The sequence below is a fragment of the Stigmatopora nigra genome, chromosome 2, assembly GCF_051989575.1.
Source record: "Stigmatopora nigra isolate UIUO_SnigA chromosome 2, RoL_Snig_1.1, whole genome shotgun sequence".
Taxonomy (NCBI): domain Eukaryota; kingdom Metazoa; phylum Chordata; class Actinopteri; order Syngnathiformes; family Syngnathidae; genus Stigmatopora; species Stigmatopora nigra.
The window spans coordinates 5003214-5028457 of NC_135509.1; the positions used below are offsets into that span (position 1 = coordinate 5003214).

General features: G+C 36.3%; 1 protein-coding gene across 21 annotated transcripts in view; it reads right to left on the reverse strand.

Moving 5' to 3' along the window:
- Positions 1 to 25244, reverse strand: part of LOC144181547 (neurexin-3b-like) — a 166655-nt gene that overhangs the window by 85668 nt on the left and 55743 nt on the right. For 9 of the 21 annotated variants that reach the window (XM_077710133.1, XM_077710113.1, XM_077710181.1 and 6 more), the window contains 11 exons: positions 24341 to 24779; positions 22053 to 22436; positions 9407 to 9610; positions 8126 to 8152; positions 7289 to 7408; positions 7068 to 7180; positions 6704 to 6972; positions 6368 to 6558; positions 5946 to 6119; positions 5306 to 5332; positions 3819 to 3938 (listed from right to left, as the gene is read on the reverse strand). In XM_077710133.1, coding sequence (XP_077566259.1) covers positions 3819 to 3938; positions 5306 to 5332; positions 5946 to 6119; positions 6368 to 6558; positions 6704 to 6972; positions 7068 to 7180; positions 7289 to 7408; positions 8126 to 8152; positions 9407 to 9610; positions 22053 to 22436; positions 24341 to 24779 — 2068 coding nt within the window. The remainder of the gene's footprint in view (positions 1 to 3818; positions 3939 to 5305; positions 5333 to 5945; positions 6120 to 6367; positions 6559 to 6703; positions 6973 to 7067; positions 7181 to 7288; positions 7409 to 8125; positions 8153 to 9406; positions 9611 to 22052; positions 22437 to 24340; positions 24780 to 25244) is intronic. The other 12 variants (XM_077710184.1, XM_077710188.1, XM_077710183.1 and 9 more) reach the window with 3 other exon arrangements.

Genomic DNA, 25244 nt, shown 5'->3' on the forward strand with positions numbered 1-25244 from the left:
AGTTCAATCCAAGGCGCAAGATGAGCTCTTTGATTACTTGAATAAACTCTGCACACCCATCTCCCAAATCAATCACTGATTCATTTAAAAGCTGCAGGCTACTAGTGCTTAATGACTAACTAGCATCACAAGCTTTGATCATATGTAATGTGTTCTGCTCTTGAAGCAAGGAACAGGTGGCGATGCGAATGCTTGTCAGCACCAACATCTTCTCTCTTTTAGTATGGGTCATTCATAGTGGCTGTCTGTCCTGCGCCGTGACTGGAATTCCCAAATGACTGGGCAGGCCAATTAATGGCCATGTGTTAATCCCGATCAATGCCTTTAAAACCGTAGTCCTATTAAATTAATTGGCGGTAACATGTTCATTTTGAGCAACCTGGTGGGCATGTCAGCTTCACAGTTCTGAGGTCGGGGGTTCAATGCTAGGTTCGGACCTCCCTGTGTGGAGTTTGCGTGTTCTACCCGAGCTTGTGTGGGTTTTCCCCAGGTTTCTGACGCCCGGAGTAAGCTGGGATAACGTCCAGCACCCCCTGTGATCCTAGTGAGGCATAGAAAATGAATGTTTATTTTGAGAGCCCCAATATTATTTAAGGCAAGGGTGTCGGACTCAGGTTAGTTCGCGGGCCACGTTAACGTCAACTCAATTGTATGTGGGCCGGACCATTTTAGATATAATATTTAGATTTCTTTTTATAAATGGATTAATTAAAGATCTAAAACAATGATTATTTTAGCTTTTTTTATATATATTTTTAGATTTTACAAAATTATTTTTGAACTAAAAACACAGATTTTTTTTATTACAAAAATAACAATTATTGATTTAAAAGGGGGAAAATAAGGAAATGTATTATACATCTATATACTTCATTTAATTTCGATCCTAAAACAGAAAGTCAGCATTTTGATGGTATATTTTCTGGGATAGGCTCAGTTTTTTTTAGATGCTTATACATAATTTATAGTTGTTGTGCAGACATTTATTATAAGTTTTGTTACTTGGCAAGGAGCCGTTGGAATTGAAAGACTTCAACTCACCTTTCCTTTTTTTTGGTGCTGGTAAAAGGGGAAAGGTTATATTTTGTACTTGCTGATGAAATTGAGTGCAAAGTGTGAATCCTGTCCGCCACTGACAAATTACTTCTATTTGTGAGGCCTTCAGAAAGCATCCACTCCACTGCAAGTATATCAACCTCAGCGGCAGAAAGAGAGGATGGATTGATGCCAACCTGTCGGTTGATTGTTCATGTTACCAGATCGCCTAAGTATTTCACCTGCTCCCAGATACTTTTTTTAAAATGTAAAAACAAAACAAAAAATACATTATAAACACCTAACTATTGGTGCAATTATAAATGTAGAACTCTGTCTACTGATATGATGTTGATTAGTAATTCCACAAGATTTACATTGTTTTAGTTCGGGTTTGTTTTGTAAAACTACGGTGATTTTTCAAATTTTACATATGTCCAACAGAGGCTTACAACCCCTCACAGGTCCCTGCCCTTAACCCACGTTTTGGTGAAGCATTTTAAGTATTGATTGGATAGTTTCTATGTGTAGCTGGCTTTCCTGAAATGTGTCCCGGAACAAGTGTTGATGGATGTGTCTGTAGCCATGCTTTCAGTCAGTAAGAGGCAACGCAGCTCCTGGGAATGCTCCAGCAGTCTCAAGGTTATGCGCCTGGCACCAAAACAGATGGACGCCTCTCATCGTAACGGTCTGTAATGTCCGTAGCTCAATCATTCCCCCTCTCTCCTTCGCCACCATTTTTACAATATTTCTTTCACTCCCTCAAAAAGCTGGAAATCAGAAATGAATTGCCCAAGCCTGGTTTTATCGTACGTTGTGTCATGGTCAAACATCAACAAACTACAAGTTGTACGAAAACGTCAACATTCAATCAACATACCAAACTTATTTGGGATTTGTATTAACTAGCCTAACTTTTCAGGACTGTACATCACTTAAGATGAATATAGAGAAATGGGTTAATTTCCTCTATGCTTTTTTTTTGTTGAAGGAGCAACAGTAAGTACACACTTCCCTCTGACCTTCAGCCATTTCTTGGCACAGATAAGAGCAGCTTACCTGAAGCAACAGCATTTATTGACTTAAAATGTTGACGTGTATTGTATTATACGTGATTTGTATTATAGCTACCATGTTCTTCTATTAAGTCCATAAGCTTGACTTGTAGTGCAAAACATGTATTTTTAATTTTGTTATGGCACTTACATTGACATGAATAGCTGGTATTCATCATTGTTTCAACGCAGTAGAGTAGCGGCATAATTCAACTCACGATATCCATATTGAGCGAGGATAGGCTCCAGCACCCCCACGGCCTTTCAGTTCATAAAATGAATGGATTACAACAGTGGCTCATGATGATAACATGAGTGCTAACTGAATCACTGATGTCACCATTAGTTTGCAGGATCTGTGTCCTGTCATCCACTTTGTTTACCGCATCCCTGACTAGGAAACAATGCTATGACCTTTGCAATGATTATTCAGTTACGTAAGTTGAGTAATTGCGCTTGATGTGGAAAGGAGAAGAAGAAAAAAAGCATAGAGCTGCTCTTCTTTTCCCCGCTGTTCCTTTAAGATGAAATGAAATTCTAAAGTAGTCGTGGAACCTGGCAATTTCTGGGAAATATATCTTTGAAAGCCAAAATGAAACGAAACAGTGATAAGTGTGCAATGACAGAGCGCACCGTCACAAACCCGGTGAGTCAAGAAGGATGATAACACTAAAAAGGTGATATATTGAGATTTACCCAGCACTTTTTCAGTCACCTCGGGCGCTCTCGCCTTCTCTTAAGGTGGACTCTACTGGCAAAAAAAGAAAAAAAAAGTTCATAAGATGGATGGAGTCAGGGAAGGAGACAATTATTGCCATTTGCTTCCAGCTATTAGGGAAGGGGGAGGAAACTGGGAGAAAAAGAGTCAAGCTACACCACGACACTGCTAATTAGATACCCTCTTAAAGCAATGTGCTCACTGAATAAAAAGTCAGATAGTAAACACGTGAGAATAAAAAATGCCTTTCGACATATAGTAATTTCTTTGCAGGAACAGCAGAAGCCTACAAATACTCTACTCTTTTTGATATGATCATCTTTTGAGGATGGTCACCAAGAAATAAAGTCAGAAAGTGTATACACTCGGGATAGGCAGAGCCAAAAAAGAGAAACACTTGAGGAAAGAAGTAGGAAATCTGATTTCATGCTTCAGGGATTGTATCTCATTTCCACTCAGTGCTGAGTGTGCGTTCAAGCATGTGTGTTTACTACACTCTAGTGGTCATTTTTCAAAATGCACACACGGCATCACTGTATTTCATGCCCTCAAATTTTACAGCATAAGGTCATTGCAAGTAAGACGTGAAAAGGAAGCGCGAAAATATATTCCATAACCAAGCGGACTTTTATAAAGTGTTTACACTTTACTTTTGAGTTATATTCTGCAATGATGGCGTAGGTGTTTGAGTGGGTTGTCCTTCAATCGAAGGACGGAGTTTGAATCTAATTGCTTCTTGAACATAATGCTGAGTTGTTAGGCAAAACATTTCACCCCATTGCTCCCAGCACATTGCAAAAAAAATATTTTTCCGTTTCCGATGTAGCGTTTAAAGCCATAGCAGTACAATCCTCAATGTATAAACAGCTAGAGGCATTTCAAACTCTCTATTTCCAAACAGACAACAGCCCTCAAATGGATTTGACCATGTATGATACACAGAACAGATATTGATTCCACAGCAGCTATGTGAGCACACAAAAAAATAATCTTAGAATGGTATTACTCACGGTCATTGCAATGAGTCCCTGAATAAGATGTCATCGAACAATCACATGTGAAGTTCTCCCATTGTTGGATGCACACACCCATGTTGGCACAGGAGTCCTCCTGGCAGGTGGTGCTCGGCCCTGCAAAAGGGCAAGAAATAAAGACAGAAAAGCACAATTAGACTACATGAAGTGATGCTAATGATTACAAAAAAAAACATCCATGCAATAGAAAGGCATTCTAGAAATTCATGTATACAATGTTGGAAGCAGTGTCACCACATGAGAACTAGGAAAAATGAAGCAATATAATAATATTATTCTGTACTTCAGAGTCAGGACATAAGCTAAGGAAAGGATGCATAAATGTTTGGTTGAGTCATTAAATTGTGGAATATGTTCGTGGTTCTTGTGGTGATACTGCCAAAATCTCAAGATATTATCTATGTTATTTTTAAGTGGACATGCATGCAGTTTTCTTCATTCCAACAGGAAGTGCTTCCTTAAGTTTTATCCTAGTAAAACTTGTAATGGCGCATTCCTTGTGTGAACAAGCAAGACAAAAGTGCAAAACATTCACTATTTAAAAGATATTTAAAAAAGAAAAAGGACAGTAATGTGTTCTAAGCCATGTTTTCACAAGAATTAAGTTGGTCATTAAAAAATTTAATATAGCATAATACAAAAAGCAGTAAGTGGATCATTATTTAGAATTTTGATTAGGTTAATTATATTGCAATTTGAATAGTGACTGAATGAAAAATGGTTTCTCAAGTATCAATATAGTCAGTTTTCTCGGTTTCAAATAATCAATAATCTCTTGTGAAAGCAGGCCTTCTTTCCATTTCGTTTTTCTCAAAGACATTAACTTTGAGAATAGACATTTAAACACTCGACTTTTTATGAGAATAAGAAAGAAATAATCAGAAAAGGTATTCAAAGTCAATCTGAATGTATATTGAGTCCAGTACTCAAATATCATACACACTCTAGATCCTACTTTTGAATACACATACAGAATGGCAATGCAAATAACTTTGAACAGACAGGAATAACTCAAATATAACCAGAATTGTCAAAATCAAACCAGATTTAGGAAGAAGAAAAAACTGAAAAAAAATCATTAAGTGATGGAAGACATACAAGAAATACAAGTAATCATGTATAGAGAACACATTGAACGGAGAAACCGGCAAGTTTGCCATAAAAAGTGCAGTACAGTGGAATGTATTGTAGGCAACCCTGGAGTATTTTACACAACTCTCAAAAAGACACTCTCAAAGAGGTGTCATTGTAATGGTGAGTGTATTTATCAACTAGTACTCAGTATTAATCCCTCTCATCCCCTTATTTTTAAATATATTTTTTATTTATTTACTTCCCAAAGACCAACCAAGTCACCCCTGGACCACTCAGGGATGCGGTTGCCATGGTAACACCCATTATGCATTGCACACTGCAGACTTTCAGGCAAGCAAGCCTCAATGAGGCAAAGTTTAGGCCTCTACCTTGCAGGTCAGCTTTGGTGAAACCAACTTTGTTAGAGCAGGAAAAGTAAGTTTTTTTTTTTTTAAGAAAAAAAAAGATAAAGAAAAATAAAGAACAGAGAGAAAGAAAAAAATAACATTGAAAACAAGGGTAAGGTATTAGCAAAGAAGAAGCATTTCTTAGTGTAGTTGAAGATTTTTGAAAGCCTTTGTACAGTATATAATTAGATTTGTACAATATGTGGTACTGTATAAATGTACTTTAAGCATCTTAGTTTGCCAAACATTGATATTATAACGCCCTCTAGAGGGATTCATGTAAATGGCCATATTTCTGTCTTTTGGTGCATTTTGGTGTTATCATTAAATACTTACAGTTAATTCTAATGTTACAGAGCTAGCTACAAAAAACAAGAAGGCCAAGACTTGATATTTCCTCAATGTTTGATTGGGTAATTTCCTCAATATGTTTTTTGTAAACGTGGTATTTTAGCCAATGATAACTTTTAGCAAACAAGGGAAACTGAGAATATACAAAGAGAAATATTAAACAGAAATGGGTAAAAATTGAGGCCTGAGTAGCATTACAAAACATCTTAAAGGCTTACAATAGAAATTTAGTAGGCAGATAATTTTATAAAAGACTACGAGTAATTTGTACCTTCACAGCCCCGCTCAATCTGTCCACTGCGGAAAAGGGCATCATTAATGAGGTCTGGCAGGCGGCCATTGAGGTCAACTGAGGCCAAACAGCCCTGAAAGCCTTCACGAGAAACCACCAGCTTAGGGAGGTTCTGATACATGTTCGGTCCTAGACCCCCCACAAAGAGATCACCTGAAAGAATATGAGCATCATAAATATTGTTAGTCAAGTGTTAAGAAATATGTTAAAAATAACCTATTTACATGATACATTAGTTTATATAAGTGAAATCAAACTATCACACCACTCAAAATTCATGAATCAAATATAATATGCTTGGCTGAGCATGATAGATCTATTTATTTTTATCTGGAAAGTGCATTGAACCAGTACTATTATATATTCTATCACTGTAAATTGTGTGAAAATGTAGAAAATACCTTTTAAATCAAGGTTTTTGGCTCCGTTGACATTCTGGGTGACTGACTTGGTGTCAACTTTTAGTGTGTGAGTGTTAGAAGCATCTCGTGTGATCACCACATTATGCCACTGGTTATCATTCAGCTGGTTGTCACTGTTCCCTTTCAACAAACTTGGGCCATTCCCAAGATCAAACACATAGTGGATAAACCTGCGGGACAAGAAGTGTAGGATTTATGAGCCGTCCACAGACCAAATTGATGGGATTGGAAAAAAACACAAGTGTTCTACGATCAAGAACCATAAGAAGGTCAACAGATCAACCACTTCTATGTAAAGACAGATCTCTCTCTCACCCTTTGACCAGTTCCACTGCAATAAAATCACTCCCGTCGCCACTGTTAAAAAGGATGAAGCCATCAGGGGAGGTTGTTTTGAATTGAAAGAAGAGATGCATTGTAGTGTAGGCCTGCAGGGTGGCCAATCCCAGGTAGCTGCCCTTGGTCTTGAATGTCACAGGGTCAGCAATGATGAAGCGCATCCCAAAACGGGCATTAAGTTCACAGAAGTCAATGTCCCCATTTTTGCACATGTCGATGTACTGCATCCCATTGAACTTGAGACCCTGAGGGGGTTATAAAGGAAATTTGTACCTCAGTCTGCAGAAAATCAGCTTTTTCTTAACGTCTGTGTACAGATTTGAATAATTGGACTTTATACCTGCAGGTGGCCTATAAATGAAGTCGGTGCTGAGGACACAAAGCGCCTCTCAGTTAAGATGCCCGTCTCCACATTGTTGAACTCCAGACGAGTGTGATCGCCTGCCATCTCACCTGAAAGGACATTAAACAATTGTATATATATTAGTATGTATTTTAGCCATATCAAGAAAAATGTCTGACATAAATAATACCCTTTATACCCTAATGTCAACAAAATACCTTCAGAAATGTCGTCACCCACAATGAGTTTGATGTTTTTGCCCCGGCGGACCACCCGCACAGAGTGCCATTCATTGTCGTTGAGCTTTTGACCAGCATAAAGAACTTCAGGACCCTTGCCTGAAGAGGACCATTAGTTAGTCAGTGAGTTAAACTGGGTTATAAGCAAGAACAATAACTAACATTCTTTTTAGCAAAACATCATTTTTCAAATTATTTAGGGACTGCCACAATAGAGAAAAACTATGAAGCCCTTTTTAAATTAAATGCAATGCATTTGCTGTTTCTAATTCCAAGCCTTACAGTTAAAACAACATTGGATACATGGTCCCAATTTCCCTTATGTCCAATAAACTTGTTATAGTCAATGATTTAGTTTACTTGCATTGCATTCCCAAATGTTTCACCCATGTTCAAATTACAATACATGGATTACCATCCCACAAATAACTAAAGAGTAATAACCCAGTCAGGAAGGCAGATGGAGTACTGGTACCAGTTTAAAAAAAAAAATCATTATCTCACAAAGCTTTCCCAAGGCAACTTCTAGTCAAAACAAAAGCTAGAGTTAATATACTAATTATACAAGGAACTATTAAGAACTAGTTTGCTGCATTAATTCTTAAATTGGGCCACTTCAAATATAGGGAGAACATTAAAGTCAGTTTTGCATGACTTTGATCTCTGGCTATTCCTCTCCCCCTCTTATCTGTGAAATCCTCTTATCAGTCCCCCGCATGCACAAATCTCATCCCTTTTTTTTTTGCAATTGGCACACAGCCTCTTCTAATCAAACATTTATCGAAGGAACGATCCAGAAGAAGAATGTTGACTTACTGGTGTTACAGTTTATCCTGACACAGTCTAGATGGGGAGGGGAGAATAAGTGACAGATGAATTTGCATCCTTCAAAGTTACAGCTGCAGACATCCAAATGCAATAAAAGGCCACCTTCTGGGGACGGTCACATGATGCCAGTGGTCAATTTAGTCTCCTTTTAGCAATTTTGCTAAAAAAAAATACCACTTTCAAAGTGAAGTATAAATTATAAAACAACATACATATATTTTCCATTTTTTTACACTAATAATAACCCTGAAAATATAATTTTTTTGTGCTGTCTGTGTTTCAATTTCAAAATCAAGGTTTTCAGGAAGAATAGAGGCGTGGTCAAATTGGGTTACTCTGTCTACCAATGCTGGCCAAATTTGGTCATAATGACTAATGATGTAACAAAAATACATTTTACACCAAATGTTTTATGTAAAGTTTTTATAGCATAGTGTTAAACTTGAAAGTCATGTGACCAAGGCTGATCATGTGCCGTCAACCGCAACAGAAAAGTGGACGCAAACATCCTTGAGCCACGTAGCACCAACACCCCACTTTAGGCCTGTTTAAGACCATTCAGATGTCTTTGGGTTCTTGTAATTTGGTTGTGGTTGTCATTTCAATTTTAATTCAAATTTTGTCATTTACATTTTTGACCATATGGCATAAAGCATGGTTCACCAATGTTATTATCATGTTATGGGATTCTGATTCATGCATTGCACATGCCACATTTGGGTGCGTTGGTTGCTGTGGCATCGAGCTGTTTGTCAGGCGGGCCGCAGGCTCAGGCCTTTGAAGGGGTGAGTGCCATCTTTGAGCAAGGCATGGGAAACGCTAACTAAATCAATTTATGGATGAATCTGATGTGATGAAGATTCAAAAGAAAAAATAACAACAAAAAACAAAGAAGAAAAGTAACAGACCCACCCCCACACACCAAGAGTGTTGAAGCACTATTTTTTTGTAGGATAATTCTCTAAAAATTCAAATTATCATCTATATGATTAAAAAAAAAGACTGATCTGTTATGGTCAGCAGCAGACAGTCTAATATTTAAAAAAAATCTCCAGATCAAGGCCCAAATACAAATACAGCCCAAGCAAGTTGAATTAAAAAAAAAAACATGCAACTACAAAAAGAGATCTAGTATGTGATTAGTCTGATTTTATGTCTGCACAAAAAGTGGCAAGACGTTAGAAAATGCACAGGCAAAAAGGCTTTCCGCCTGAAGCAGGCGGATTTGAGCCTCCAGACAGGAGTAGGCGAAGCTGCTGCATACAATACCTAAGTTGACCGTCAGTTTGACCCTTCCGCTGTCCAACTCCAGTCTCAGAGTGTCTGACGATTCACGTGAAGTTGCTGCCATTAGTAGACCAAATGCCCTTTGGGACATGAATCGAAGTGAGACATCTTCCGCCTCAGTGTGCACCACATTTGGGATCACCACCTTCATATACATACTGCCGTCATAGGACAAAATGGAAGATTCTGTGGGGGAAACACACACACACACATAACACCATTTTACTTAAGGTCGAACAGTATCTAGCCTTTTTTTATGGTTCAGAATTCTCTGACCAAATTAAAGCATGTTTCGAATAAAAGCACAACATTTTCTATGCTCAGAAAAAACAAACTAATCCCATTTTTTCCAACCATGCTTCATAAATGGGTGACAAGTCTGCATGTGCCGCATGTACGGTGGCAGTAGTATTTATCATATGGCACATGGCAGGCCTATGTCTGGCAGCTTGGGGGCTGTGAAGCGCTCACGTGCTGCTCAGTGTGCAGAAAATTAAATCATCATGCCACTTTCTTCGCGTCCTCCTCAGCAATGCCTTTCCGCAGTATTCTCTTTGTGTCTTTTCATTAATTGGAAAATATCTTGGGTGGAATTTAGCTCAATGTTAAATACAAGCTATATAAACTGACTCTGACATCATCAATATAAAAATCTAAAGTGCAGGACTAAAAACTGAAAATCCATAAAGTTTTTTTAACACACTTGGATGGATGTTTCTGTTCACCTAAGGTAGAATAAATAGGGAAAAATGAAAAGAGAAGTATTTTGGGGAGACACATGGATTAAAGGAGGTATCCAACCATATAATGTTACATTTTTTAAGACACAGCTCTTAAAAGAGGGGAACTTTTTAAAACCATGGCTTCAGAAAAAGACAGCTGTTTGATAGCATTGTGGGAAACTGTCTGGTAAACAATACATCGGAGTTTTTGAAAGTAGCTTCACACAAACTTTGACTTCACTCAAGAGTCAAACTTTTGTTGGAGGGGAAACTATGGATCATAGCCCCTTTGAAAAATATAACACTAAAAAAAAGTCCTGTATCAGACACAAGTTCCATTGAATTGCAGAAATAGTTCCACTGTGAAAAGCAGATTTCCAATCCAATTTTATAAATATTACACCTGCCAGTTTCAAGTAATTTCAAAGACTGCTGTGGGTTTATTTTCTTTTTATATTTGAACTGTTAAGCCCATTTGTTCACGTGTGATACAAAAGCTTGTTATGCTTGGTATCGATTTTGCTGTCTGGCTTTCCTACTTGAAATTACACCTGAAAAGACCAAGCAGGCAAAATAATAAAAAACTCAAGTACCGGTACTTTCCAAAGATATGCTTGCCAGTAAATCGCTAATTGATTTGTCATTCTATTGTATTGGACTTTTGTGCAATAGCTGGCTGTGTTTTGATTTGGTTTTGTAACAAACTTGCTCATAGAAAATTACGAATATATAGAACTTAAAAATAAAATAGGTAGAAAATAATGCATTCATTCATATTCTGTAGCACTTAACCCAACAAGGGTTGCGGGGGTGCTGGTGCCTATCCCAGACGCTTGGGGATAAGAAGAACAGAAAATGAATGAAATGAATGAAAGAGAATTTAATCAAAACATTATTATAACCAACCAAAACTTGTATGAGAGGTAAAAATTGTAATTTTGCAGAGATTATCTTTTCCGTTTAAAATCAACTATGCCCCTTTTAAATATACATATATATATATATATATATATATATATATATATATATATATATATATATATATATATATATATATATATATATATATATATATATATATATATATATATATATATATATATATATATATATATATATATATATATATATATATATATATATATATATATATATATATATATATATATATATATATATATATATATATATATATATATATATATATATATATATATATATATATATATATATATATATATATATATACATATTTTTGGCTGTTTTTGTTTTGTATTCTGATTATAATTTGAATATTCATGTAGACAAGGCTATTGAGAAGGATTTAAAATATTCTTCCTGTGTTATACATAAGTAGGAGATAAATTCATGAGAATATGAGAATTCACAAGCTGTGGTGGTGTGGCGTCAATATGAAACAGTAAGCGGTTTTGTGTAGCAGACATATTAAATAAGCTTTACATGGGGATGAGCTAAATCCAGAGAGCTTTATCAACGTGTGACAGATATAATCAGCATCGGTAACAAGCAATGCAAGTATGAACTAAATAAGTTTTTTTGTTGTTTAAAAAACAACAACATTTCTTTGCAGCATTTATTGCAACTCTATGAGCCACAGCATAGAGTGGCATAACATTGGCTTAACCTTATAACCGGTGAAAGTCATCAAACAGCATTCCACAAGGATTCCATATGCCTCCATAAGATGGATTATTCAAAGCCAAGTGAATGTGTTTGACCAGAAAGGTGCTGACTTTATGATTAATGGCAGGTCGTGATGATTAATGATGATAAAATCCCAGTTTTGTGTGTACAGGCACACATAGGGGTCACAGACAAAGAAAACTCTTACATTGGAAATCACCAACAAGAGTAATATCCAGAATTTGCGAGGGGATCACTATAAATCATGGTCAATAATATGCATGCCCCCAAATAGTATTATTCTATGCCATTGAAAAGAGACATAAAACTCACAATGCAAGTTATGTTCAAAAGAGATACCCAATTCTTTGTTTCTAATATGCATTTATACTTACATACACACTTAAACATATTTATATACACATCTATATACACATATAGACACATACACACACGCATATATTTATACATGTATACATATATACACACACATGTATACATGTATACATATATACAGTCACACATGTATACATATATACAGTCACACATGTATACATATATACAGTCACACATGTATACATATATAGTCACACATGTATACATATATACAGTTACACACATACATATATACACACACATGTATGAATGTATACATATTATTTTTAAATGTATAAACCATTCATCTTAAAGTGATTACATCATGCAGTTGAATAGAGTTGTCAGAGAATTTGAGAAACCATGCCCACCATCAGGGGGTAGCAGAGTATAAGACAGAAAGCTGTTGGAATGCAAGGTGAAAAGACAAGATAAGTCAAGAAAGCATGTGAAGATTTGAGGTGTGAGGATGTGATAGAATCTGAAAATGATAAAAAGGAAAGTCAAACCAACAGGCGCGTAATGCAATTACTACTGAGGGAGACCAGGAATATGAAAAAAAAATACATATCAGGTTCATGATTATGGATGTTTTACAGTCTCCAGTTGTTTGAAACTCAACCATTCATCAAATGCCAAGATTGTCGTAATGGTGATGCCATGAAGGACACAATCTCACCCCACACAGTGGTAAGAGTCATCCTCCTGCTAGTGAGACTTGTGGAGAGTTGTCAATATTTCAGATGGCTGTAGAGCCACTTTGATTTCCACCCTATGCACTCGCTCAGTGTGAGAGCTAGTGAGAAAACCACACACTAGGAACAGCGCATTTCAAAGTAAGTGTGCACTGTTCAGAGAGAAAAAAAATGACTACACATGAACCATGGGAACACGGAGGTGGCATGTTGCCCTCCTTCATTCCCCATTCGGCATGAGGAGCCACTATGACAATTTACTGTAGGTTTACATAACCTATCATAACTCCCACATTGAAGTACAAATGGAGATTACTAGAAAGCCAAATAGCATAAAAACTGGAAAACCTTTATCGACAACAGCATTGATTCCTACTGATTTTTGTATTCATCTGTTTAGTAAATATGTATAGTTGAGTTTTCTCTACCACTCTATGCAAGTAGCTGGGGAAAACATGCAAACTCTTACTAGAAGGGACCTGGGAATTGAACCTTCAATCTTAGAACTGTGGGGCCAACGCTGATGTTGAACAACATACTGTGTAGTAAAAGTGGAATGAATAATTTCAAGGAGTGAAAGGAGAAAGGCATTTTCCCAAGTCATCGTGAAGCATTGTGTGAATCACCAAGCGTCCCTATAAAATGTGCAAGGCGCTGGATAATGTGTGAGATAAGAAAGTCATTATTCCACTCAATTCAATGATTATTCAACAGTGGGAAGTTGATAAGCGTTAAAAGACAAACTGAACAAAGCTGAGAGAAGGGCGTGTATTCTAAGGTCGAAATTGGTGGGGAAAAAGTTAAAAATGTAGGCCCAAGCATTTTCTAGAAGAAGCACAATTCAAGCATGTTCAAGCTTAGAGTAAAGTAGGATGAATTTAACATGCTGCCCTGCATAGCAAAAGTGCAAAGTAATCCAACACAGGCATATTAAATCTACAGTATTGCTTAGATGTGATTCTGGTCAAAGGTGATGGGAATTTAGCCTCTCTTCTAAGAAAAAATAAATAATTTGTATCTTTAAGGAAGGTATCTTGGAGAGTTGGAGAGAAAATAGTTTTATTTTACCACCTGCAGTTCAAGACAGTCTCAGTATGGGCCTAACAACACTAGAGTTAATGATCCTCTTTGGCTAAGAGAAAAGAGTTGTTATTATCCCTGTAACAGTGCCCCTACTGTTTTCATGTCAGGTACAGATCAGATTTACTCATTGTAGGAGTCAATTTAGGGGTGTTGATAATTTGGTAAACTGGTGAAAATGTGTCGCATTTTCAGAAAGTGTGTGATGAATTGTTGCAATATGGTTTACGCTGATGTAAAAAGCTGAACAAAAATATTTGGATTAATATTCTATAGTGAGTTTTGTGTAAAATAAGACCATTCATGAATATATATTTTTTTTAACTAAAAGCAAGTCAATAAAACGACAATATTTTGTGGAGAAGTCAGTGTGAAAATAGTAGTTTGTGGGCTGTCTTTAAAAGTCATCTGAATTAACTTAATTTGAAGTAAAACAAAAAAACAGTACAAATCATTTGCATTTAATCTCTACTTTAATCACCAGTCACTCTCCTTTTGTCTTTCCTCCTCCTGCCTTCTTTCTTCCTATTAATCATTCTAATCTCATCCAAATGAGACCAATCACTTTTGTCTACCTATATAAGTACTCTCCATTCATCATTCAACTCTTAAAGTTCATCAAATTATTATTTTCACATCATAGAAATCATCAAAAACTTACTATTCCTTCTCTGCATGTAAAGAAATATTTGTTGACCACAAAAATAAATGTAGGAACTGAAAATCTAGATTCTTGATGTTGACCAGAAATGAAAAGTGCTTTTCTTCCCCCATTATCTACAGATAAAAATGTTCTTGCAAAACTGCTTATCATCATTTTTTTGTGAGAAAATTGTTACTTGAGAAGCAGTGAAACGAAGGTCAAATAATTATAGATGAGGGGAAAAAAAGAGGAAGGACGTGGGTAGATAATCGTTTTCAGGGATTCTTTTGTTTTTCCCAGTTTGGCCATTTGTAAGCGATATACTCTAAGACGAAACATAAACCCATTTAAGTGATAAGAGCGGAACACTTAATTATTTGCCAGGCTTGAACGCCTACCTCATTTGTCCCTCGCTTGGTGCATATCGGGCTAATCATAAGTAGACTAAAAAAAAAACAGGCTTTCTCCATCTCACCCAAGGATGATAGTTTCCTTCAAATGTCAACAGCTGAGCTGAACGAAATGAAAAAGCGATTAAGGCAAAGTGGCTGCATAAGGGCACACACCTATAGAGTGAGACATGATTATAAACCTTGAAATGATGTTCTTTTATCTACAACAAATGATCATGCTGCTCACTGTGGCTCTACTATATTCTCCTTTATCATGAATCTATGTTGAGAACTGGAGAGCCAAACAGTGTTGGTCAATATTATAAATGCAAAGAAATAGAGTTAAGCTACACCTACAGTATTTTTCAGAATATAAATCACTCTGGAATATGAATGGTACAAGGTTAAATATGCATAATAATGAAAAAATAGAACATGCCGTAGTCTAAATTACATATTTATGGGGGATTATATTTGCTAAAATACAACTCCAAGGTCTAGAGACACTAACTTTCGCTTCCTCGGAGACGACATGACTCAAAGAAGCAGGCAACTACAGTAGTACCTCGAGACACGAGCTTAATGCGTTCAGAGACTGAGCTCATATGTCGATTTTCTTGTAACTCAAACGAACGTTTAACATAGAAATGAACTAAAAACAAATTAATTCTATCCAACCCTCTAAAAAAAACACCCAAAACAGGATATCTGGTTAGGGTTAAGGGATAAGGAATGTGTTGTGGTGCCCGGTATGTTAATAACATTCTGCACTATATATTTCTTCACAGTTACATACTCTCCCAGTTGTTTGATTACTTGCTAGTTATCACAATTAGTTTGTTTTTATATAAATTTTACGTGACAGTATATGTCATTTGAGTTAATGACCAGTGATTATTTATCGTCATTTGAGAATGAGCCTGCTCTTCTGCTCACAATATTAAAGTGCAACCATTTCCTCCCTATCTTGTGAGCGCCAGAATAAAGAACCAACAAATCATTTTAGTTGCGTTGTCCCTTCAATAATATATTATAAAAATAAATGTCATGAGGCCAATCTGGTAGGGGCCAAACCTCATTATTTTGTTGCACAAGTGAGAGAATGTAATGTGCACACACTTAATTATTTGTGTGTATGTGTGTATAGAAGGGAGTATTGTGGTGTATTTGTACATAAAAAAACGATGTTGTGTGTGTATGTGTTTTTAATTCGATTTTGTTGAGTGCAAAGTATAGTATAATTTTAATGCAGTGTTATTGGCAAACTGTGAAGAGAAAGGAATGGAAAAACATGGAGCCTTTCTTTCATGAGTGCAAGGTTGATGAGATTAAAAAGAGAAAAACCTTCAGCATAAAGAAAATGTCAACTCCAACCTAAACACTTAAAACTCAAACAAAATGAGACCAAAAGAGCCTGTTGGCTGCCAACCAGCAACACACATTACTACTTAAATTGACGCATATACAGACATTGAACTCACACCCCAAAGATAACATAATTGAATTACATGTTTATATAAGTATATTTTCAATCTGCACGGGGGGACGTTTAAAAGAAAACCAAACCAACTTCCAATTTAAACCATGACTTAGAATTAAGACGGATGTGTGCAGTATATCGAAATAAAGTGACTACAGTTGCCTGCACTTGTCACATGTGTGCACACTATAAATGCAAAGTCCATTTTGTATAGTGAAAGGTGAAGATTAAAAGGGAGGTCCCTAACTGATCTGCACTGAAGACCTTTTCAGCCATCAACTCTAGCCTGGAGCCTTGTGTACTCCTCTCCACACTGGCAGCTGGGAAACACAGCCACTTACTGTATGTGGGCGGAGGCATCTTGTCAGGGGAAAATGCAGTATGCATTAGACACAATCCAATCTGTCTCCAGTGGTTTGGTGTGTTTGTGTGTGTGCAAGTCCCTTCTTTTTTTTATTGGAGCCTGGTTGTGTAATAACATGTTATACAAAGATGAAGCAAAAAGACCTAAAAAGAGGCTGTCAGTTGGAAAGCTTGGTGCAAGTTGCTACACAGTTTAGAACCGTTGATTACAGGCCTGTTTACCTGATTAATTGTGCTATGTTATTAGTCACAATGCACAATGAGTCCTAAACGTTTCCAAACAAACTGGAGACTAGTATTCAGTAGATGAAATTAAATATACCCCTGTATAGCGTTACATAAATGTCACAACTTACAGGCTTAATTCAAGTATAATGTGTACTCTTTTGTTCAAGATGTCCTCATAAGAAATAACATTTGTGTAGGTAACCTTTTCACATATTAATCTAAATGAGATAAGACCAAAGTATTCTTCCAAAGACGAGAGAAAGGGCAAAGTACGACCTTAAACATTATGATCAGGTGAAATTATCTATTTTACATGTACCTCTCCCTACTGGCTGTTTCAAAGTGCTTTTTAATATAATAAAAGAGATGACGGATTCAATTCAATTAGAGTATTCCATAGAGGAATGCATTACAGTATTAACCTCTGTTTTACAAAGAAGACAATAATAGCAATTCAAACAATTGCAATGAAAAAACAGCAATCCGTGTGCAATCATGGTAAAGAGTAACCATTTGCCATGTATAGTGTTAATGTCAGGTAAATTTCTTTGTATAGAGGTAAAAGCATATTCTACAATTTTCCATGTAATCCAGTTAGGCCTGCTTACAACCTTATTTGAATCCACATTGTAGAATGAGTGGTTTTGGCAAGGCCGTGCACCCGGTCACTAGGCAGATGGGAAGGTCTGTCAGTGTCAGGGATTCAAGTCATCTAACTGCATGGGTGCACTGGCAGTGCCAACACACACACAGATGAGCTTATTTCCTATATCAATGCTGTCTAATGATGTTCAGGAACACGATAAAACTAACAGTTACAGGGCTGTTAAACTATGTTTAATAGTTTGAAATATAAAAAGGCTACTTAAGGGAGATAGATCTCCTAGATCCTCTTGAAGCAATGTGTATTTAATCATAGTAAAAAAAGTGTATATACAGACACAAATACATATATGTGCATATATATACATACATATATAAAGACATATATACACATATGAATATATATATATGTATATACATATACACATGCATATGTATACATACACATATACACATGCACATGTATACATATATACATATACTACACACACATATATACATATATACAAACATATACACACACACAAATATACACACGTACATGTATATTTTGTCCTGTTTTTCTTGTGAATCATTTTATGTTCTTTTTTATGAATCTGAGAGTATTTATATGGATGTCTCAAAGTCTATTCTTGTTATTTTTTGATCTAACTTTCGTATTATATCCTGTGATCTCTGTCAGCCAGGTTATAAAAATACATTAAATAATACATTTACTAATCAAACTGAAGTCAGTCTTACTGATCTGGGGAGTATACACGAATACATTCAGTATTACTATATGTTTCTTTCATCATTCTTTTTAGCTGCCATTTTTCTTGCAACCTGAGTTTAACCACAGTGCACTAAGGATTTATATCTATTACACTAAACCACAGGCTTGTATGCCCGCGGATGCTACATCTGTTCTTGTGCCACCATTGCACACCACTGATCACTATTGTTGTCTTGTCTAATGGCTGGCTTAAACTAGACAAGAAATTTTAAGCAAGGAAGGTGTGAGTGAGAGAAAAAAAGAGAAGGGGAGCTTGTGTGGATAAGCAAATAGTTGAAAATGCAGCAACATTAGTGTGAAGTTTTCCAGGTATTTTTACAGATGGAGAAAACAGGTGGAGGGGGTAAGATGGGAAATTAAGACTCAAGGGGAAAGAGATGAGAATCCTAGCAGCAGGTATGACAGGTGCAGAATAGACCATCTGCTATCTGTTAAGATGAAAATTCTATAGTTTCTGCTACATTTTGCTCATTAGATTATAGCTTCATTCACTGCTGAGTAATACAGACAAAATGTTTTACAATGTTAATGATGAATTATTTCCGGACTATAAAGCACACCTGACGAACACGCCTGTCATTTGGGTGTTGAAAATGTTTAACGATAATTGTTTGAGCAAGCTTTTGTAGGGCAGAGGTCTTATTAGCCCTCAGTGACAGACTAATTTTGAAATGTACAGTACTGCTAATTGTTATAACACGTTAGACTAAATTCAATAAAATGTCTTATTTGGTAAATATAAGCCCCACAATTACCATTAAATAATGAAAATGTGAACTTGTTCTTTCATTTCAATGATTTTAAAAAGCTGGGGGAAATAATTGAAGTCTAAAAAAATAATGACTTCAACAAAATCAAAATGCTCTTTGTTGATACACTGATAGAGGACTGATTTCTATCAGGCAGCCTTGTTTGCGTCAAGTCAAGTTCATTTCTCAGTGGTGCTGGATAATGTGGTACAGATCAATTGCTAACACCGTGTGTGACTACATGTGTTTTTCAGCATTACTCTCGGGAGATCCCAGGATGCTTTAACCAGCATGGAAGGGTTGCAAAACAAAACAGCATGACTAATAAATTCTCATTGTTACGAATGTTCTACATTCGAAAAATAATGAAGGAAAAGAAAAATATATACATACAACTTTGTCATAACGGCAGTGGGAGATTAGTAGTTAGCTGTTAAAAATGACATTTGATTATGTGTAGATGTGTAAAGAAAAGAAGGGAAAGATAGCAAAACAACACAACATGTCTAATAAATTATCATTGTTAAAAAAGTATTAAATATATATATATATATTTTTTTTTAATGTATAAAGAAAAAATACAACTTAGTAAAAAGGGCAATTGAAGATTTTTTTTTTGTAAATTGATATTAACTACTCAATGTATTCATTTATTTAATATTTGGAGGGTATTTGGGATATATAAAAAATAATGTACTTTTTTGGGGGGGAGAAAGAGAAAAATGCCTGCTTTTTTATGTGTCTAATTTCTATTATTGTGTAGACGTATTCTTCTCAATTTACAGACCGGGCAGTCACGGATGAATTACAGCTGCTGACACAAGCACCTGAGTTGAGGTAATGCCACAGGGAGACGGCTTCAATTTGAGCAGTTCAGCAAAAAAGCTATGCCTTTTGTAGAAAACCGCTTTTGCAAATGTGACGTGAATAATTAGTGACTACAAGCAAGTCACAGAGTCTTTTGAAGGAATTACAAAAACTCCAAAGAGTGAAGCCCCTTAAGAACCACCGAATATGATTTTTTTATGATCAATACTACAATCATGAAGATTTGATTGCTCTCACAAAAAGATACAGAAGCTGATTTTCAAACTGGGCACACCTATGACTACATTTAGAAAAGGGGCTAATTTGCCATTTATTTTGCACATTCCGGAAGGAGGATATGCATTAACTGTGCACAAGCAAAATGATTTATCCAAACTGAGACGAATTGCAATAGCTGAATTTGCATCTTTAAATATCATATGTGAAAAACAGGTGCAAAATGATAGCAATTTCCATAACCAAGATTAAGTGAAAGAAAGAAATATCCAGAGTCAACAGGGAAAAGGAATTCCGTCCTCTTGTACTTGTAGCAATGTACTTTTGGATCTTCTGATTGGTCACAAGGAAAAAAAATCACCAATGATTAAACTCCTAAAATTCTGCATAAATTTTGCACACTGTGCAAATTGGTGATGGCGTCTCCAAAAGCAGTTTTATATGCAATTTTACACAAGAAATACAGATGCCTTCAGACTAATGCTCAGCTCTGAATTTAAAATGGCAACCTTGATTTTTACAAACGATGGCCTCTCCCAATTTTTCCCATCTCTACCGAATACACAAGTCTCACTATTTTCTGACGGCAGGTTCCAATGTGTACTGGCAACCCCAACCAACTGAATTGAAAGAGCCAAGGCCATTCTTCATTTGGGATTTAATTACTTTGGGAACGATCACTTGCTAATCACTACCTATTCACAATGATTTTATGAGCGTTGATTGTCCTTTGGCTTGGACCCACTGTTTGTCTTCTGTGCAAATCCAAATGCTCAACACAATCCAGCTACAATGTATGGGCTCATCATTGTAGAAATAAAAGGATGTGTAGGAGGAAGAAAAAGAAATGGTGCAAAAGAAGCAAAGACGACTGGAAACTGACAATGTGATCTTAAGGGACGTGACTCAATATTTTCTTATTGTGGGTGGAAGGTCAGTGAGTTGCTTTTGCTTGGTTTTAGAAAATATATAAAAGAAATATCTGTTTTACAACTTTAAATGGATGTTTACAAACAAATCTAACATTTTTATAGGACAAGAATCTCAATTTGTAGTGTCAAAGTCTGCATATTTGTCTTGTGCTATTCCTTACATGAGAGTGGCACACATTCAATGTCTGTGAGACAAAACAGTAACTCGCAAAAAAAGTTGGAAGACTTTCTGCTTTTGAAGGATATATTGCTATGATCTTAGCCTATTATGTAGACAGAATCAGACATTATCAGATTGTTGTATTTTGGAACAATAATTTGCACATTCAAGTGTTAAGAAATTTGAAAAATAGATGTATAGAAGCATTAATAAATTGAGGTACCACTGTACTATTTCTACTTTTGCCCACTCCTCTCTTTTCTAGAACAGACCTCCACTTCTCTAGTAAGTTTTCCTCTAACTGCTCTGCCAAGGTCTCAGCCAACCTAAAGTAGCACCTTCTATTTAAAAGTTAATGCACCTATAGACGTAGAAAAAGCCCATTTCAAAAAGAAAGAAAAACTCTCACTTGAGTGTAATTCACAGCAAAAAAACAAAAACAAAATCAAGCTTTTCTCAGTCAGTCCCTTGGTAGAAAAAAACAATCTGAGTATATATTTCTTAAACTGCTTTCACAAAAAATGGAAGCAAAACCCAAATCCCAATTACACTTTTCTCATCAGACACTTCACTGCAGCGTTCTTTGAAATACTGAAAGGGATTCTACTTAGTAATTGTCACAAAACATGTTGTCAAGTACTTTGAGTTAGAGAACAACGAAGGACGTCATGTTGTTTTTAAACGTCATTGACACTAATTATACAAGCACAAACAAACTGAAAAAAACAATAAAAGAGACATACCTTTTTCACATGTGCTGTCCCAGAAGCCTGTTCCTGTGCAGTCGCATATAAAGCGATTCCATCCCTCTTTACACACTCCACTGTTCTTACAAGGATTGCTGTCACACTGTTTGGCCATCACTTTACTGCAGGAGGACTTTATACCAGTCACATTCTGGGACATTGCAATCTGCCGGATATCTTTGCTGCGTCCATCGATGAAAAGATCCCGGATGCAACCCACGTAGCCATAGTTTAACATGGCGGTCCAGAGCTCAGTGGGAAGCACCAAACCTGCTCGGCTGTCAGGTAGACCACCTAAATAAAGATCCCCCTCCAGGTCTAAGATCTCATTTTCTCCACTGGCTGTGAAAGGTGTCCGGCGGCTGTTTACAGAGATGATGCCTAGAAAGATAAATCCATCATTCAAAGATGTGTACAGGCAACCTAACACTAAAATGTCCAAAATCCAGTTCATCCATACTGTCCACTGGTATATTGAGTGCAAAGCAAAGAAATTGTATCTGCTAGTAGTTATATGATAAAAATGTCTGTGGAATACCACAAAAAAAGTAATTTACTCAATTCAATCGATATACTGACGGGCATACCAAAAAACAACGTGTAAATGATGATTATGTGGACAAAAAAAGAACATCAGTCTATATATTATGACACTATGTTAGTGCTTTTGAATATAAAATTGTTCGCTGTGGTTTAGAAAAGTTATGAATATTGGACTCATGTCATTAAAGAAACAACTATAAGTAATTCTGTATATTACTGCAAACTGGAAGTACAATAATAAATGTAATTTTACATTATTATTTAATTGACAATTAACAGTGAGTGTCGTTACCAATGTGAAGATGCGGTAATGATAAAACTCTTGTATGAAATAGTCAGCAATGCAATTAGTTTTAAGTATCAAGCATAGCCTGTGGTCACTGTGCTTTTGAAAACTGAGAACCACTTCTTAAGGAGGAAATCATATCCTATCCGATAACGTTGCCTTTTTAATGCACTAGACTACTGTTGACATTTGGCCTACTAATTTCTAGCAATATACAGTTTGTCTTTTTTCTTTTATCAGGATCCTCTTAGAAGTTTAAATACTGTCAGTACCCATAGACATATTCTCCAGCTATCGCCAAAGTTACAGGGAAGTACCATTTTACTTACACTACAGTGATTACGTACTTGTTCTTACCAATCCCTCAGTCTGGTATCCCTCTATCTCATTCCGCCATTTCGCTGTGAAAATCCAACCTTCTTTTTCACTATCTCACGAGGGGCACTGCTGGTGATTAATCAAAGCAGCTGACTCTGACACACTGCTAAATTGGCTCCACTAACCTGATATATACCACAGGCTGCAGTGGCGTATAACACGCCCAAGTTCTCTGGAGTAGCCTGCCTAATGTGGAGATTGCTTTGGCTTTGAAGCTTAAGGCAAAAAGAAACTTCCAGCACCTTTCCCCTAATGCAATCTTTGTTGAGTACTTTCTGTGTATTTGACCATATGCTAGGATCAGAGGACTTGCATAAGGAGAAAGGTTCAGAGAAATGTACTCTCTAACTATGTGGAGAGGTGTACGATTTTATTATTGCAATAAATCAGCAACCAGATTAGTGTGCTGGGGATGTTATTGTCATTATGTAGCAAGTAGAAGGTTGTTCTTTTTTAACAGAGCCCGTCTGCAGTACATTTACAATGAATGTCAAAGAAACACATCCTTGAAAATGTACTCGTCAATTCACGAATGGTGCACCTGGCAAACCATCTTTGTCAACATGAATTTGACTTCAATCACCGTCAACTGCACCCAAAGACTGTATTTATGATAACATTAAAGCAGTTGCACAAGGATGAAAATTGTTGATGCAATTCCTTAGTTCCTCCTTTTGTTTTGATAATATGCTACTCTGTTTCACTGTAAAAAAACAAAATAAAAAAACATAGCAGAGAAAGTTCACTGCATCTTCCTTTCCTCATTGTCAGCCAGACCAACCACATGTATACATGTGCATCTCTGTGTATGTATATGTATATTTATGTACATGTATGTATAAGTCTATGTATATGTATGTATATTTCAGCATCATATGACTTGATTATTTATTAACTTATTTATTACCCATTTCTTTAATGTCTAAAATGTCTTTGTGTGTCTGTATTCTCACCCTATTGCTACTGTGACAGTGAAATTTCCCAAATACGGGATGCATGTCTAATCTAATCCAATTTAAATAATATCAAATCAACTCTAAAAAACCTTTCTTGACAGCATGTTTTCGCTCTTCCTTACCTGAGCGACCATCCCGCTGGATGTCCACATGGTGCCAGCTGCCTTCATTAACTTTTGCCTGCGTCGCTTTGACCTTGATAGTGCCAGAGCCCATGTCCAGCACCAGGTATAGTATCCCATCCAGAAGCTCAACAGCAAAGAAGTCGACCTTATTAGTCTTTTGAGATTTGATATCACGCCGTTCCTGAGGTTTGCCATGGGTAAAAAGGATCAAGCCGTTTGGCTCTGAGGTTCGGAAGTCGAAAGAGATGGAGCCAACACGTTTTGTGTTCCATTTTGGCAAAGCCAAGTAAGAGTCGGGATTCTCAAAGTTGATAGGGTCAAGTGTAGGAACATTCTCACACTTAAAGACCACATCCCCTTGAAGTTTCATCTTTGGGTCTACGATCCGGGCTAATCGGGACAATTCCAGACGGATGTCGTTGTTCTTGTACACAACCTGAAATAAATTAATAGAGAATCACCACACAAAATACTGTAATTGTCACCACTTTAAATTACGATCTTGCTTTGGAATGTCTAGAAATCTAGATTGAAAAGAATAGCATAGGACCACAAAAATATTTTAGCCCAATTTCTTACATGTAAATATATAGACATATCTATATGTTTATCCATATCTATATATAAATGTAAAAAAAAGTAATATTGTATTATCATTAGAATGCACTGAAGCGGGAAATTAATGTTCCCTATTCTTTCTGGGGGGGAAGACAGGCCTTTCCTGGTATATAGGGCAATGTGTGTGCCTGTGTGTGTGTGTAAAACAGTAATAGCGTCATAGCAAGCACAGCTGTCAGAAAACAGATTTTACTGCTGCAGGATTACTGATAATCCTGGAAGATTTGTCAGTAAGTCAACACAGGTGACCCAAACGCAAAGGAGGAATAGATTCTGAGGCAAA